Source organism: Taeniopygia guttata, chromosome 4 (genome assembly GCF_048771995.1).
Source record: "Taeniopygia guttata chromosome 4, bTaeGut7.mat, whole genome shotgun sequence".
Taxonomy (NCBI): domain Eukaryota; kingdom Metazoa; phylum Chordata; class Aves; order Passeriformes; family Estrildidae; genus Taeniopygia; species Taeniopygia guttata.
In genome coordinates this window covers 39475277-39489736 of record NC_133028.1, presented here as the reverse complement: position 1 = coordinate 39489736, position 14460 = coordinate 39475277, and the positions used below count along the sequence as shown (strand labels likewise).

Genomic DNA, 14460 nt, shown 5'->3' with positions numbered 1-14460 from the left:
TTTTTTAAAGTAAGGTAAATCAAAACTGCTAAGTCCTGGCAGTAAATAGAATACATACTATGTTCATCAAAATCATGTTATTTTATTTATTTACTTGTCTGTGAAACAATTGACAGAGTATACTGCCCAAGTCTTCTTCTTTAGAAAGTGCTTACGCCTACTTATTTTCTGGTTGCTTCTAATATGTGTTCATACTATAACTTTAAAAATTAAAAGCATAATAATAACATGATAGCTGCCATAACAAGCCTGGTGGCAGGAAGCTTTTTTTGTTTTCCTGTCACCAGATGAGACAAATCAAAGGCAAAAACTGTAAGTCATCTAGGTATCAATCTACTAAGAAATGTAATTTGGAAGCATCTGGCTGTTGCATTTCATTACTTGTATTCCGCTTATTAGTAATATATTACTTATATTACTTATATTCTTACATTAGATTCAAAGAAAGTTGAAAAAAATATACAGTTGAAAAATATTTACAGATATTGACAATTTGCCAAAACTAGCTACTGTCAACTGAGTAGATTAAGTTTCACTTTCTTTAAACCAATTTCATTTCTCAGGTTTCACTAGGGTGCTACAGACTAAAAACAAGCAAATAATCCCTAAAAGGCAATGCTACATTTCTAGTTTAGTTTACTGTAAACCCCACTGACCATCCTATATTAAAAGAGACTAAATGGCAAACCACAAGAGAAAGCTTTTAAATGCAGGTTTTATCCACTGTAAATTTACTTACTCCATCCATTATTAGCTACTACAGCCAGAATGGAAATTAAATATCATTTATGCATACCTACTTTTCTTCAAAATATTCAGATTTTGTAAAAGAAAATATGGGGTTTTTTAAGTTGGTATACCATATACTAGCCAACTGGAATTGCAAATATCATGCCAATGCCTTTTATATGTATCCAATTGCTAATGATTTTTAAAGGCCAACAATATGTTCCATCAGAAAAATTTCCCACAAGACCTGATGGTAATTCTGACGCTATTTAATTAAAACTTTTTAAAGTTTGCATCAGACCAACCAGTGTTCAGTAGTTAAAGACTTTTTACTTACTCTAAATTAAAAAATATGTTTCTCATTGAAACGTCAGCCTGAATAAAATGATTCCTTTATTTACTATAAGTTTATGACAAAACATTTAGTTTGATTTATTGTATAATAATTTTCTATATCCCATAGCACCAATCTAATAGTAAAAAATAGTTATTTATTTATTTTTAAGTCCAAGCAACCATTTTGTCATTACACTATGCACTACTGTTATCTGTTTTCTTCCAGTTTTAACATTTGCTATCCTCAATACTAGGCACTACCAATATTTATTTTAGAACATCACAAAAAAAATTGTGTGCTGGGTTTTTTTTGCCTTTTCCCAAAATTTTTGTAAAGATTATTTGAGCACAGAAATTGACACATGATTTTAACCATAGCTGTACAATCCTTGTACTGCTAGCAACACATCAATAATTTTTCTGACAGTACCATAAAAGCAGGAGAGCAAAGAATATTCTATCCTGTGAATAGCACTGCCCTATCCACAGGCCCAAGTTGGGAAGGGGGGTACGAGCAGAACTTTATCCACTGATTACACTTTGCCAGAACTCTACTTCTGTTTCTCCTCCTCTGATCTCTCCAATTCTTCCTCAACAGTACCAGAAACTAGTGGCTGAATTTTAGCACCATGAACTACTTTCTGTTTCTTCAAAATCAGGCTGACAGTGTATAAGTAAGGATGTTTTTTTTCAGAGATGCTTATCCACATAATGGTTGAGGTTGAAGGAAACCATAAGAAATCATCTGGTGCTACTCCCCAGCTCAAGAAGGGCCACCTTGAGCTGGTTGCACAAGATCACATCCAGTCAGGTTTTTAATATCTCCAAGGAAGAAGATTTTACAACATTGGTTGTCTGATTCAGTGACTTAGCAGAGACTTGAGAATGCAGCTATCAGGTTAATAAAGGTTCTTTGAACAGATTCAACACCATAATCGGAAAAATTAAAAGTTTTAAAAATTTCTACCAGTGAAAATCTGTGATGTCCATAGACCCATTTCTTTGTGTGGTATCAAGCAGCAGTGATGACCTTACAAGAAATTTTAAACTTCATTAAGTTTGTACAGAGATTAGCTAGAGAATTCTTCATCACTATGTGAATGTAGAATACATAATAGGTTAGAGCTCATTAATAGATTTATCCCAGCATTAAAAGCATTGATATACAAAGACTGGGTCTGTTCTAGACACTGAAAATAAAGGATGTATTTGCAGTATATCTTTAGCCAGGCAATAAAAGCCAAGTCTCTATTCATAACTTGTTTCAGGAGTTGCCCCATTGTCATTGCCCCATACATTTCAAAGGTTTGAATTCAATGCAAAGGAAGAAAGAGAGTTCAAGTCTTTAGTTGCAAAGATATACAATATCACCAACAGCAGTGAAGCAGGGAATGTCGAATGTTCAGTTTTTAAATTAAGCTTCTTATATGCATGTTCTCATGAATACCTTGGCTTTAGCCTCACTGCAGATCTGGTAGCAGATATTACATATGTTGGCCACACATGCCAGTTAGTTTAAGCAATTTATGGTAACACTGGGGAATTTAAGAGAGATATTTGAGACAAATCTTGCATAGATATTGGAGGTAAAACCAGCAGTTTTGCAAATCTCATGAGCAATGCAACTCAGGAAAATGAACTGTGAGGAATGCAGAGTAGAGGAACAGTGCTAAAATTTAGTGTGGTTTCAAAGGGCAGTAAAAAGATCCAATTCTCTATTGATTAGAGCATCACTTTCCAACAAAGTGGTGAAAGAAATAGCACACTGGCTATAAACAGTGATTTTTACCACTCTGTGAATGTGCAATTACTAATGTTATCTCTGCATGAATTCAGGATTTAATATTCATTTCTTAAGTGTTGCATTAAAGGGAAGATATATAGATCATAGTCTGGATTAGTAATCTAAATTTAATAATTCCTATGCCCTATCAAATGTTTTAAGATCAAGCAGAAACTCCGAGTTCTGAAAGATTTTTTCAGATTTCTTTTCACAATACAGCTTAGGTTGAACATGCTTCTGGAGTGATAACTGAAGCTTGACACTTTATTGGCAGCAACCATAAGGCTGATATTATATGCAGAAATTCAGGCTTTTAGAAAGAGTGTAAAAATGATGTTTTTGAGAACTTCAACAGAGAAGCCAACTGATAGCCAAAGTAAAAAAGTAAATACACATTAGAAAAAAAGTTATTTTGCAATGAAAACACTGGACTGGTATTCAGATTAACATACCCTAATTTCTTTTGCAAGATGGCTAATGATCCAACTTAAATAATGTGTTTAAGATTTATATTAAAAAGCAAGATTAAATATTTCTAGAAGTGAATCTGGTAAAATGACAGACTTATATGGTTGCTTTTGAAGTATATTAACATCAGGCAAGATTAAATAAATGCCAGTGCTTCTATAAAAATGTGCCAATATTTTAAGAACCAATCTAAGATCCCCTAGGGCACAATCAAACAGAAAAAAAAAATAAAAGTATATCATTGAACTAATCCTGTGGAAGTCATTGTAGAGGCTAGATAGGCATCCTAGATTTTTTCTGTGGGATTAAAGCTCACTTTAACTAATTCCCCCAGCCCCCTTTAAAAAGAAAGAAAGCCTGTAGGCTTTCCCCTAGTATTTACAGTCTGCTGCTGAAATCCTATGCAGCTTTTACTCACAGGATCTGCTGTATGTCAAACACAAAAGATTGTGTTGAATTTGTTCCTGCTGTCTTATTTCATAATTTTAATTTCTTTTCTTGGAATACAAAGCAGCCTATTCACATCCACTACTAGGTTTCCCTGATGATTTTGTAATATGCCTTCATCTTTTTTGAGGTATTTATTACTTTTGGTCATTCAGTCATTCCTGCTAATGTCTTCTGAAACTTTTTCCAGTTTCCTCATACTTATTTTGAATAAGTAATTTGAAAGTCAGTCTCATAGTCAGCTCTTATCCTCTGTCCTGAACATCTTAGTCTTGGGAGCAAACTTTCCAACCTATGTTTCTAATTTGTTTTCCAGAAACACTCAGGAGAAAAGCAAATATCTTTAGATATATAGATATTTTAGTAATAGCAAGAAGTCTGAAGCTCACAGACTTCTTAACAATTAAAATATTCATCAAATGAAAATGAGACCAAAAAAAAGAAAAATAGGAGATTAAAATAATGTTAATATAAGGATGTCACAGAAGCTGCTTATAAGTAAAAAGCTTACATATGAAGCAAACTTTATTCTACAAATATTCTAAAAAATTCAAAGTATATAGGAGTGTTTGCTACATTCCTGAAGATTCAAAGCAAATTGCCATTTGTCATAATGACTGAGTGTATCACTGTATGGAAATATAGATAATGCAAAATTTACCAGAAGCTCAGAGTGCATAGAAAATACAAGATGAATTGGTCATTGAAGGTTTTTAATCTCTTACTTATATTTACTGGCCTGGGTTTAGGAAAACAGAGCTAAAGAAGTGAACACACAAGAATATAACTGAAGCTTGGCTGATGTCCCGAGAATGCTATTACCAACTCAGTACATTGTCCCATGTGAGTCCAACTGAACTTTATAGAAGCTGAACAAAAATGTTTCCAGACTTCTAAGTTCTGCACAAAAGCCATTAATTTCACAATGCCTCTTCACAGAATAAAGATAAGGGCTGAGACACCCAGCAAAATAATTCTAGGCCATTTGAATCCCCATCCTCTGGGGCTTGTTAAAGGCATGGGCTAGCAAGAGGCAGGGAGAGGCTGGTCAATAGTGCCAAACACACTGTGAGTGAGATGTTCCTATTGTTCTTCCTACACCCAGCAGAAGCTGCTCTGAAACACAAAGGGCCTGGCTTGAGAACATTCAGGACACAGGCAGCAGAGAGCATGCAGAAGCCATCTACCCCCTGCATGCTCCCATGCTCCTGCTCTTCACAAACTACTTATTCACCCAGCATACAAGAAACGCATATCAGACTTCCCAGCTCATATGGTCAATATCAGATCTAATGAATAATCTTAGCTTCAAACTTTGAATTTTGTCATTAGCATTTCCTCTAGTTCATCATTTATGTTTCCTCTTCTTCCCATCACTGAGTATAGCATTGTGGCACTTGACCATCTCTTTTTTTTTTTTTTTCCTTCTTTGATATGAATATCAGAAAGTTCCTTAGATGACAAGATCACAAAGTATTTTCTAGAGTTCTCTTGCTTTATTAAAATAATCTTAAATATTTTCATTTTTTAGATTATTTAGGCTTGAGAGCTCCTCTGAAAGTGATTGCAGAATTTTCATTCTCTAACATCCAGTTACAGGACACTGTACTTTTCTTGAGGGAAATAGAGGACTCTACAGGTATACAAAATACTTCTAATCTAAATTCATAGAAAAGGGGATTATAAGTAATTAGCTTCTCTGTAGAATTCCTTTTGCATCTATATGAGAAGAAATTGAGACAGTTTATTGACTAACTCTCAGGGTCACAATTTTCATCTAAACATCTAACCAAGCCAGTAGGAAAAATCGTTCAGTGTCTGATGCATCATGACATGCCAATAAGAAACTGAGGGAATAATTATAGGAGTGGAGGAAAAGTAATTTCTAATTTAGTATGGCCATTATCTTGATCCATGTGAAAAATGTAACGTTAGCATAACAGTCTCAATCGTCAAGGAATAACTTTCAACTTCAATTAGTTTTGCATGTATTCCACACATATTTCAGAAAAAGGTGTGATATAATTTGGTGTGAAGAAATAAAGATAGAAAGTGAAAAGGAAAAAAAGGAAAATAGGAAGTAGTCCAATGGATCTGGAAATAAATAAGCTACAATATAAAGCAAGTAATGCATCAGAATTTGAAGTTTTAATTTAAAAAAACAGCATGTCAGCAGAGTACAGCTTTGACACAGCTTTCCCTACCTCAAAATGTATTTATCAAATGTTTCAGAAATTGCTCTCTGTGAAGGCCTTGATGCTTTTTGTCTGTGTTCTATGCACAGTTTAGCTAAGACACACATTTCTCAGTGATTTTAATGGAGTTTCAACATATAAGCCAAAGATCTCTTTTATTTAGCAAGGCAGTCTTTAAATTCCACTTAGCATGTGTTTAAAAGAGCAATTTTCAAACCATTAAGTAGAACTCGTGATGTTTGAGATCAACTATAAATCATTTGGTTACAAGAAGTATTATTCAAATAATTATAGCTACCTAGCTACTATTATAATGTTAATTGGATATATAGAACATTAACTTTTAAAATTTTGTTCTCCAGACACAGAATACTAGTGTTTTCTGGTAAGCTTACTTATTTAAATAAAGTGTTTTTCTCAGCTTCTCTCATCTTGAGCTCCAGACCCAATCTAAAACTTAAAATTTCTGCATCAAGAAATATTTCCCCCTGAAAAGGGGAGAAGAGAAAACCCAGTATGAGGATTTGAAGCACAAATAGCTCAAAGCATTGCCTTCTTAGAGATAAAATACACCAAAAAAAAAAAAAAAAAAACAACAAAAAAAACCACCCAAAAAGCAGCTACACAGTAGTTTGAACTGAAAATCAATGATTAGCAATGAACCAGAAATTAAAAGTTTTTAGCTGCTGTCTTAATATACTCGTTGACAGTGACTATCCTATTATGTAACAGCATCTTGCAGGCACTCATTCCCCTCACACCCCGCCCCAGTTCAGACTAGCCTCTTCTAAAGGATTTTGTGAAAGCCTAAACAAAGCACTCAGAAGATTTGTTTTCTGCTCTTTGAATTTTTATGGTCTCAGCAGCAGCTCCTTGAAATGAGATCACTTGTGCTGGAGGATGTCAGCTAAACTAAAAGGAGGACACACGGCACTGCCCTTCTGACACCACCAGTAGTGATGGGGTTCACCTTCTCTATCAAGAAGGAGCACTCTTGAGAGGTTTTTCCTATTAGCTTTTTAATATTTTTGACCTGTAACCAGCAGAACCTTCAGCTTTATTGAAGGCAATCTACTAGTGGTTAGCTTAGAAATGTTTTGTAAAAGAAAGAAATCATATAAAAATAGCTTGACATCTTCTGCCTCCATTACCTTATAGATCCATTACCTTATACATATAGTGGATGTTGGAAGATATTTACAAATGATAGGAGATGTTGGAAGATAGTCACAAAAGGCAGCAATGCTTTAACAGCACCGGTCTCTGCTAATGCAATAAAGCAGGTGAAGTTAATATAGAGATCAATAAGGCCCATATATATGAAATAAAGAAAAATAGCTGTTCCCATCTCATATGTCTAACACTACTGAAGTCAACATAAGATGAGAAAGAAGAAGGAAAATTAAATATTCTACATTATTTTTAGGCATGTAGTTATAGCCCAAATTAGACAAGTTGAGTAGCTTGATAAATAACAGTTTTCAGAAGGTATCTCAGACAAAGTCACTCAGTTACTTGCTAAAGACTGTAATTGACAGTAAGTAGAAAAAACCTACTTTTTAACTTTTTAAATCCAGCATCTAAATTAGGTGCTCAAAGCTGATAATTCAGATCATTGTCCACAACAACAAGTGTGAAAGAAGCGTGGTGAATTTAAAACAAAGACAAGCTAACAAAACTTAAGGCTACATTTGGGTTATATGTCTACCTGAAGTACTGTCTCATAAATAAATCTCTTTTTTAATAAGGGGAAAAAAATGTAGCAATGCTATAATTTTTCTCACACATGCTATGAAATTATTTCTGTTGTGTATGCCATACTAAAGAACTGAAATTAGCCCCATAAACTTAAACACCTCAGTGGTTTTCTGCTATCATTTCTTCTACCACAATACTGCATCATCAAACTTTTTTTTAAAAAAGAGATTGTGATTGTTGAGATTGAAGCATTCATATTTTGTTGTTAATGCATAAACCATTCCCTACAAGGTCTATATGTTATACTCCTAAAATCCCATTTTTATTTTCCAGTATCTCAGAACACATGCTATGTACTTAAGGCCTATATATTGGGATGATATATCAATTTTATCCAGTCTCCACAGTTAGTTTTGAACGAAGGTAAACTTTTGCTATTACTTATATATGGATTCCTGTTAGAAGATTTCCACACCTCCAGTTTAACTATGGATACCTGTACCTCAGCATTTTTTTCATCAACTTGCTGAGCTTATCATGTTTTCAGGAAGTACTAAAAAGACCATTAACAAGGGCTTTATTAAAAAAATTTTCTCTCCCGCCAAAGCCATCCACCTTTTTTTAACACACTCAAAAACACACTCAAAACATGTCAAAGTAAAAAAAACCACACTCAAAATATGTCAAAGTAGTCACAAATATTCAGTCTGCACTGGCAGACTTCCAGAAACCCTCAAGGCATGCTCAAATTATAACAAAAAAAGGGCTTGTTGCAATTGTTGACATTGTCAGCACAAAATGCTTAGCATAAGGTGTAGCTCTCAGAATTCAGACTGGCATCAGCATTCAAAAGATTAAAAAGTAACTAATCTTGCATGCTTTGATGAGTACACAAGTATTCTTTTCATTATCCAAATCCAAAGCAAGAAAGACCAATTTATCCATGAACAAGCTGGTGGTCTATCAACTTCAGGAACAATTATGAACACAGGTCCTACAACCTTCCAAAACTCCTCTGAAATCCTAAATTATGTTTTTCCTGCAACAAAGATTAACACCCTTCAGGCTTTGGGATATAAGTACATTTAGACGAATGAGGTCAGCAACCACATTTTTAAGGCAAGCTGCCATAGATTAGTTTCTGAGAGACAACTGGCTTATTCAGGTTAAATGCCTAGAGCATTGAATGTAAACAATAGGAAAAAAAATCCATAAGGTATCTCTGGAGTGCAATACTTACTGTATTAATATTTCAAGTCATTTATTCACTGTACACTCTGTGCAGAAGCTATAGAGATTTAATTGAACAGCTTGAAAACACATACCCGATAGCAATATTCCAGATATTGCTCAGCCATGCTTACCTTTAAAGAAACAATCTTCACTGTGTACAATAGTGATCTTTTGCTTTTTCAGGCAGGCAGCTCTGTGCACTTCACAGTGGTTTTCATAGAATTCTCCATCAGACCCACACACAGGTTTGTAATGGGGCTTGCAGTGCTCCATGCACAGACACTCAGCTTGGCCAGTCTTCCCATTCACAACGCAGTGTCTCCCCAGACCACAGTACTTGTTCTCACATGATCCAAAATGGCCATCCTGACCAAAATGCCCTTAGAAAATGAAAAAAAAAAAAAAGTTTTTATTTAGTAATTACATTTTGCTTAATTGCATGCAAGAGACAAAAAGGATTGATTTGAGTAAATTAAGTGAGACTATGTCTTGTTACATCCTTGACTAATATTAAATATAGGTCAGCCTGATGTTAAAAAATTTAGTTTCTTTATCATGATTTTTTTTAATCATTGTCATAGGCTAACTCTAATTTAGAGCAAGATCTAGTAATAAGAGTCACTCTTCATTAAAAAATTCATAGTAAATGATTACTTTTTTAATGTACACTGAAGTTCGCCACCTTAAGATTGCTATACTGTTGCATGTTATAGAACAATGTATTCTCCAGAATTTAGACCATAGGATGTCTCAAACTGGAAGGGACCCACCCATAAGGATTGAATCTAACTCTGTGCTCCTTGCAGGACTACCTGAATCTAAACCATATGATTAATAGCATCTTCCAGAAGCTCCATGAATTCTGACAGGCAGAGAAAATAGACAGTCACACATTGAGGCTGATCCATGAGAATAACCAGAGCTGAATCAGGGCTCTGAATAAATGTGGAGAATTTAAAAAGAAAAAATTACAAAACCTCTGTGGTGGCGTTACAAGGACATTTCAGGAAAAAAAGCATGGAGGAGCAGGACTGATACATCAAGTGAATGGTGGCTAGAAGGAGTCACATGAACCTCTAAGTGGTATTTCAATGATGAAAATTGTGAATTGGATGGTAAACAGAGCTTTAAGACTCCTGCAGTAGAAATAGAGGAGTTTCTGCTGGCCACAGCTTTCAGTTCCTTCTGCTCCTAAAATAAGGGAATAGATTGTCAGCATTAGACTACCAAAGCCATCTGTCTGCTTTTCTACCCTTTCTGTGCTGCTGCAACTATGTAAGATAAGCACTGTTGTCAGCAGCAGATCTCTTGGTGAAAGGGGAAGTTCAGTGCACAGTAATATTTCCTTACTATATCCCCAGTTTCCATTTTGACTGCCATAGAACTATGCCTTCTTGGCAAGAGGAAGTGTATGATATGAAAATGATGTGAATATGAAAGCAGAACTGTCAATTGCAATTATCAATAAATAGGTTTTCTGGTAACATAATTGTGTCATGAAATATATATAAAAATACTAAAATGTCTCCAAATGTGGGAATAGACACTGCGCTTCACAATTAATTTATTCTCTCACTTTGTATTCCTAATGTCCAGAACAAAGACCTGTTATTCTAATTCCTTGCAATACTTTCCTTATCCTCACATCCCAGCTGAATCCATCCTTGTCTAACTCATATAAAAATAGCATGAAGAAGCAAATCAAAATGCATAATTTGGTAGTACTAGATTCATTTTCCATAGCAAAATGCTAACATATCAATACAATAGCTTGATGCACATTTCTTCAAGACACTAAGAATTTATGTTCCTTACTTACTGAAGTGAAGATATAAAATCTCACAACTTTTTCTTCTGAAGCCTATGGGTCTATTAGACAACCATGCTTTGATTTTCTTGCTTTCTCACACAGTACAAATTTTCTAGACAAATGTACTACAGAAAGCACACAAACATGAAATTTGCCTCTAATGACACGCTTTTACTATATTACTTGATAACAATTTCAGCACAAAATCAAGAGGACTACATATTCACCTCAGGTGTTGTATGGCTGATATAACTAAGCCACAGTGATTTTTATACACATATAAAGACAAGACTGATGGAAGGTTTATTTGCTCATGCACCAAAATGACCTGAAACAGGCAAACTCAATTCAACATTAAAATTTTCTTTCAAGTTTTTGAAAGTATTCCTCCTCATGCTGATTTATCACCACTATACTCAAGCAACAGACATCGACTGACAGAAATTAATGCAAACCAAATTTCCCTATTGTCTTATACTAAAGTTAAGCTCAAATAAAGCTTTGGAATACCCAAGAGTGCTTTACAGCACAGGTCATGTATTCACATTATAGAATGTAAGAACTTAGAAGTGATGGAATTGTTACAGTTTGAGGACAAAGTACATAAACCATTATTATTTATGCTTTCTGAAGATAGAGATCTTAGAACTCCATCTGACAACTGCTCTGAATTATTGAGAGGTGTGTGGTGAATCAAAAATGTACTGTGCTGTATGTTATGAAAATAGAACTAATTTAAGACTTCTCTTGGGACTTCATCTTAGTACTATAATTGAATCTGATGCCTGAATGCAAAACACTGTCTTTCAGATAAGGGAGAATAATTTACATCATATGGATATTTATAATATTGGTATTTGTCAACATATACCAATTATATACATCTATAAACAAGCAACTTTTCTGCCTTAATGAAAAACTGTATTTATTATGAAATGTTTTATATATATCTTCATTTTACACCATTAACTACTCCAAAACAATACATAAATTTGCATACATCACTGTATATGCAACTCCTTCAGTTGAATTCTGTAGTAAAATTCCCATTGACCTCAAGAGAAGTGGGTTTCTTTCTCTAGATACAATCTAAAGCCTTCAGTCAGCGTTAAGTTATAGCCATAAGTTTTAGCATGTTTGACAGGCACTTTTCTGCACCGAGAAGGAGCAGCTATATAGTGTTTACTGTACATATTTAAGAAAAAACAGTTAGAAGTGTACTCTGAAGCAGTCCACCAAACTGTGGTTACCAGATTACCAGATCACTCACAGCAGAGAAATAAATTCAATCCATGCAATTCAAAAACAGGTGACAAAATGCTCACAACCATAAAGTTGAACTAAATATGCACCCAATTATGAAAAAGTAAACAAATCAATTAGTCTAAAGAGGTACTGAGAAATACCAAGAAATGGGTTTAGAGATACATTAAAAAAGCAAATGAACAACCAAAACCTAGCTTAAGTAAAACCAACCTTTGCTGCTTTTCACTGCTCAAGTCCAAATTGCAAAAATCACGATATTTGGCATATCCTTAATTTTATTTTTTCTTTCCAAAAAGGGTACTTCCATCATTTTAACCTTAGAACAGAACTGCTACTAAGCTACAGAAATCTTGCCATTAACAAAAGAGAAACCACATTTTAAAGCAATATGGGCTGTGACATGCAGCCCATTCATGAATGCCTATTTCAGTCACTGTTGGGACACTAACAGTGTTGACACTATTACTTTTCGTTTCTATATATTATTATTTAAGGTATACTTTTGATACCTTGAACATGGATGAGGCTCTTTTCAGTTTGTTGGGGCTTTTTTAGGGGATTTTTTTTTGTTGTTTGGTTGGGTTTCTTGAATGTCAGTGTAGCTAAATCTTCTGGGATAAAATTGATTAGGGTGCAGAACCAATCCAGGAGACCATCCTCATCACAAACACTGAGCTTTTCAGGAGGCTGTTGTTCTATCTAAGCACACGTTTTAGAAAATAAATTAGTCTGAGAACAATTTAGAATGCCATATTTAGATATAATTCAGTAATTTAGTTGAGAAGGTAAACAGCAAAGGAGATTCAATATTAAGAGGCCGAAAGCCAGTAATTTGGGATGACAAATAATCTAGCCATGAATGCAAATATTTTTCCAGCAATTGTTATTGTTTATGTGGTGATAGTCAAGTCTACATTTGTCAAATGCCACAACACAAAAACAGGGAAGTGTGTACTCATATGAGCTATGTACTCTGAATTTTCATCTAAAGAAAGTATTATATTTGCACATTTTGAGAGGATATAAAGTATTACTGGAAAAAAATGTACTTTGTTCCATCTGAAAGTCAAGAAACATTCAAATTATCACAGCCTTAAGTTAAAAAAAAAAAACCTCACTTTAAGTACTATCACTAAAAATGTATTACACTCAAAACAGTCAAAGAAGTCACATAGATTTTTCAAATCCTCTTGAAATTTAAAACTCTAAATAGATACCAAATAGAAGGGCAAAAGTTTTTATTTTTAGACAGTAGAGAAATTAAAATAGTTTTAACTTAAAAAAAAATTAGTTAATACAGTTTCAAGTTTTCACTTGGGATTCCTAATACAGATTGCCTATTTAAAGGATACTTCAACAGCATTCATAGCTGAGCAAGCTGTAGGTCACAGTTTGATTCATTTACATCTGGGAATTAAGCTGATGTTTTAGCATGCAAAAGACTCACAGAAATACACACAGATACTTTATCCTTTTATCTAATCAGTTTAGAGAAACATTGCACAGTGGAACTTTGGAAATTCATGAGAGTATAAATCATCATGTTCTACAGCTGGCCCTGGGCTGGAACAGACACACACAGGCTTTCTTGTGCTGAGCATTCTCTCATAAACTCAAACTGTTTTCTTACTTCCATAACAACATAATTTACATTCATGGCTTCTATCCTAACTCACTGCATCACCCATGTGTCATGGAAAACAAAGTGGTGGATACTTTTCAAGACAACGCACCAATATTTTGTGTGCAAATAACTAATGGTAATTTCTGGGGTCAAAAGACCTGTGGTCCCATTCCTCCCTCTTCTATTTAAAACCATTCTGTAAATTACAATTCCACTTCTATAGCTGTATCTTTGCTTAATACTCTATCTATGAAAGGCCCAACCAAGACTGTAATCCTTATTTTAGTAAATGTTCAGTGTAGTCTCAGGTTTTTGTAGCAAATAAGATTTATCACCACCTACCATTAAGAGTGGTAGGGCATTAACACTGAGCAAGACCCCAGTCTGACCTGTGAGAATCTGCTCATATATATTAAAGCTCTCGACTTTTTCTATTTTTCAACTGTAGCATTTCAGCAACAATTCTTTAACAATTTTTTATTATACTAGCCAGAACAGCTTGTAATTACATTGACTCAACATGACACTAAATCTGCACTACTCATTATCCAGAACTCTTGGTATATTAAATCATTCAGAACATTAATTTTATTTTTTTTTTTTGGTAAGAAATATTTTGGGCAAAGGACAAAATTTAAAGAAAAGAGTGGATTATTTGAAAGTAAATTTAAAAATTGTTCAAAAATCTGTCAATATAATGATCATAGTAATGAATTTCCACTACATAACAGCGCATATCTTAACAAACTGAAGAGAACTAGTGGTTGAAAGATGGGAGGGTGGAAAGCAAGGACAAACAAAAGCTCCACAGCCATGCAGGATGAAGAGCTGCAGCCCATGGTCCTCAGAAACAGCCCCTTGCAGCTCACAC

At 34.3% G+C, this 14460-nt stretch overlaps 1 protein-coding gene across 3 annotated transcripts in view; it reads right to left on the bottom strand.

The window, feature by feature from the left end:
* Positions 1–14460, bottom strand: part of FSTL5 (follistatin like 5) — a 269497-nt gene that overhangs the window by 175865 nt on the left and 79172 nt on the right. For 2 of the 3 annotated variants that reach the window (XM_041715855.2, XM_041715856.2), the window contains exon 4: positions 9021–9269. In XM_041715855.2, the coding sequence (XP_041571789.2) occupies positions 9021–9269 (249 nt within the window). The remainder of the gene's footprint in view (positions 1–9020; positions 9270–14460) is intronic. The other variant, XM_072928440.1, reaches the window with a different exon arrangement.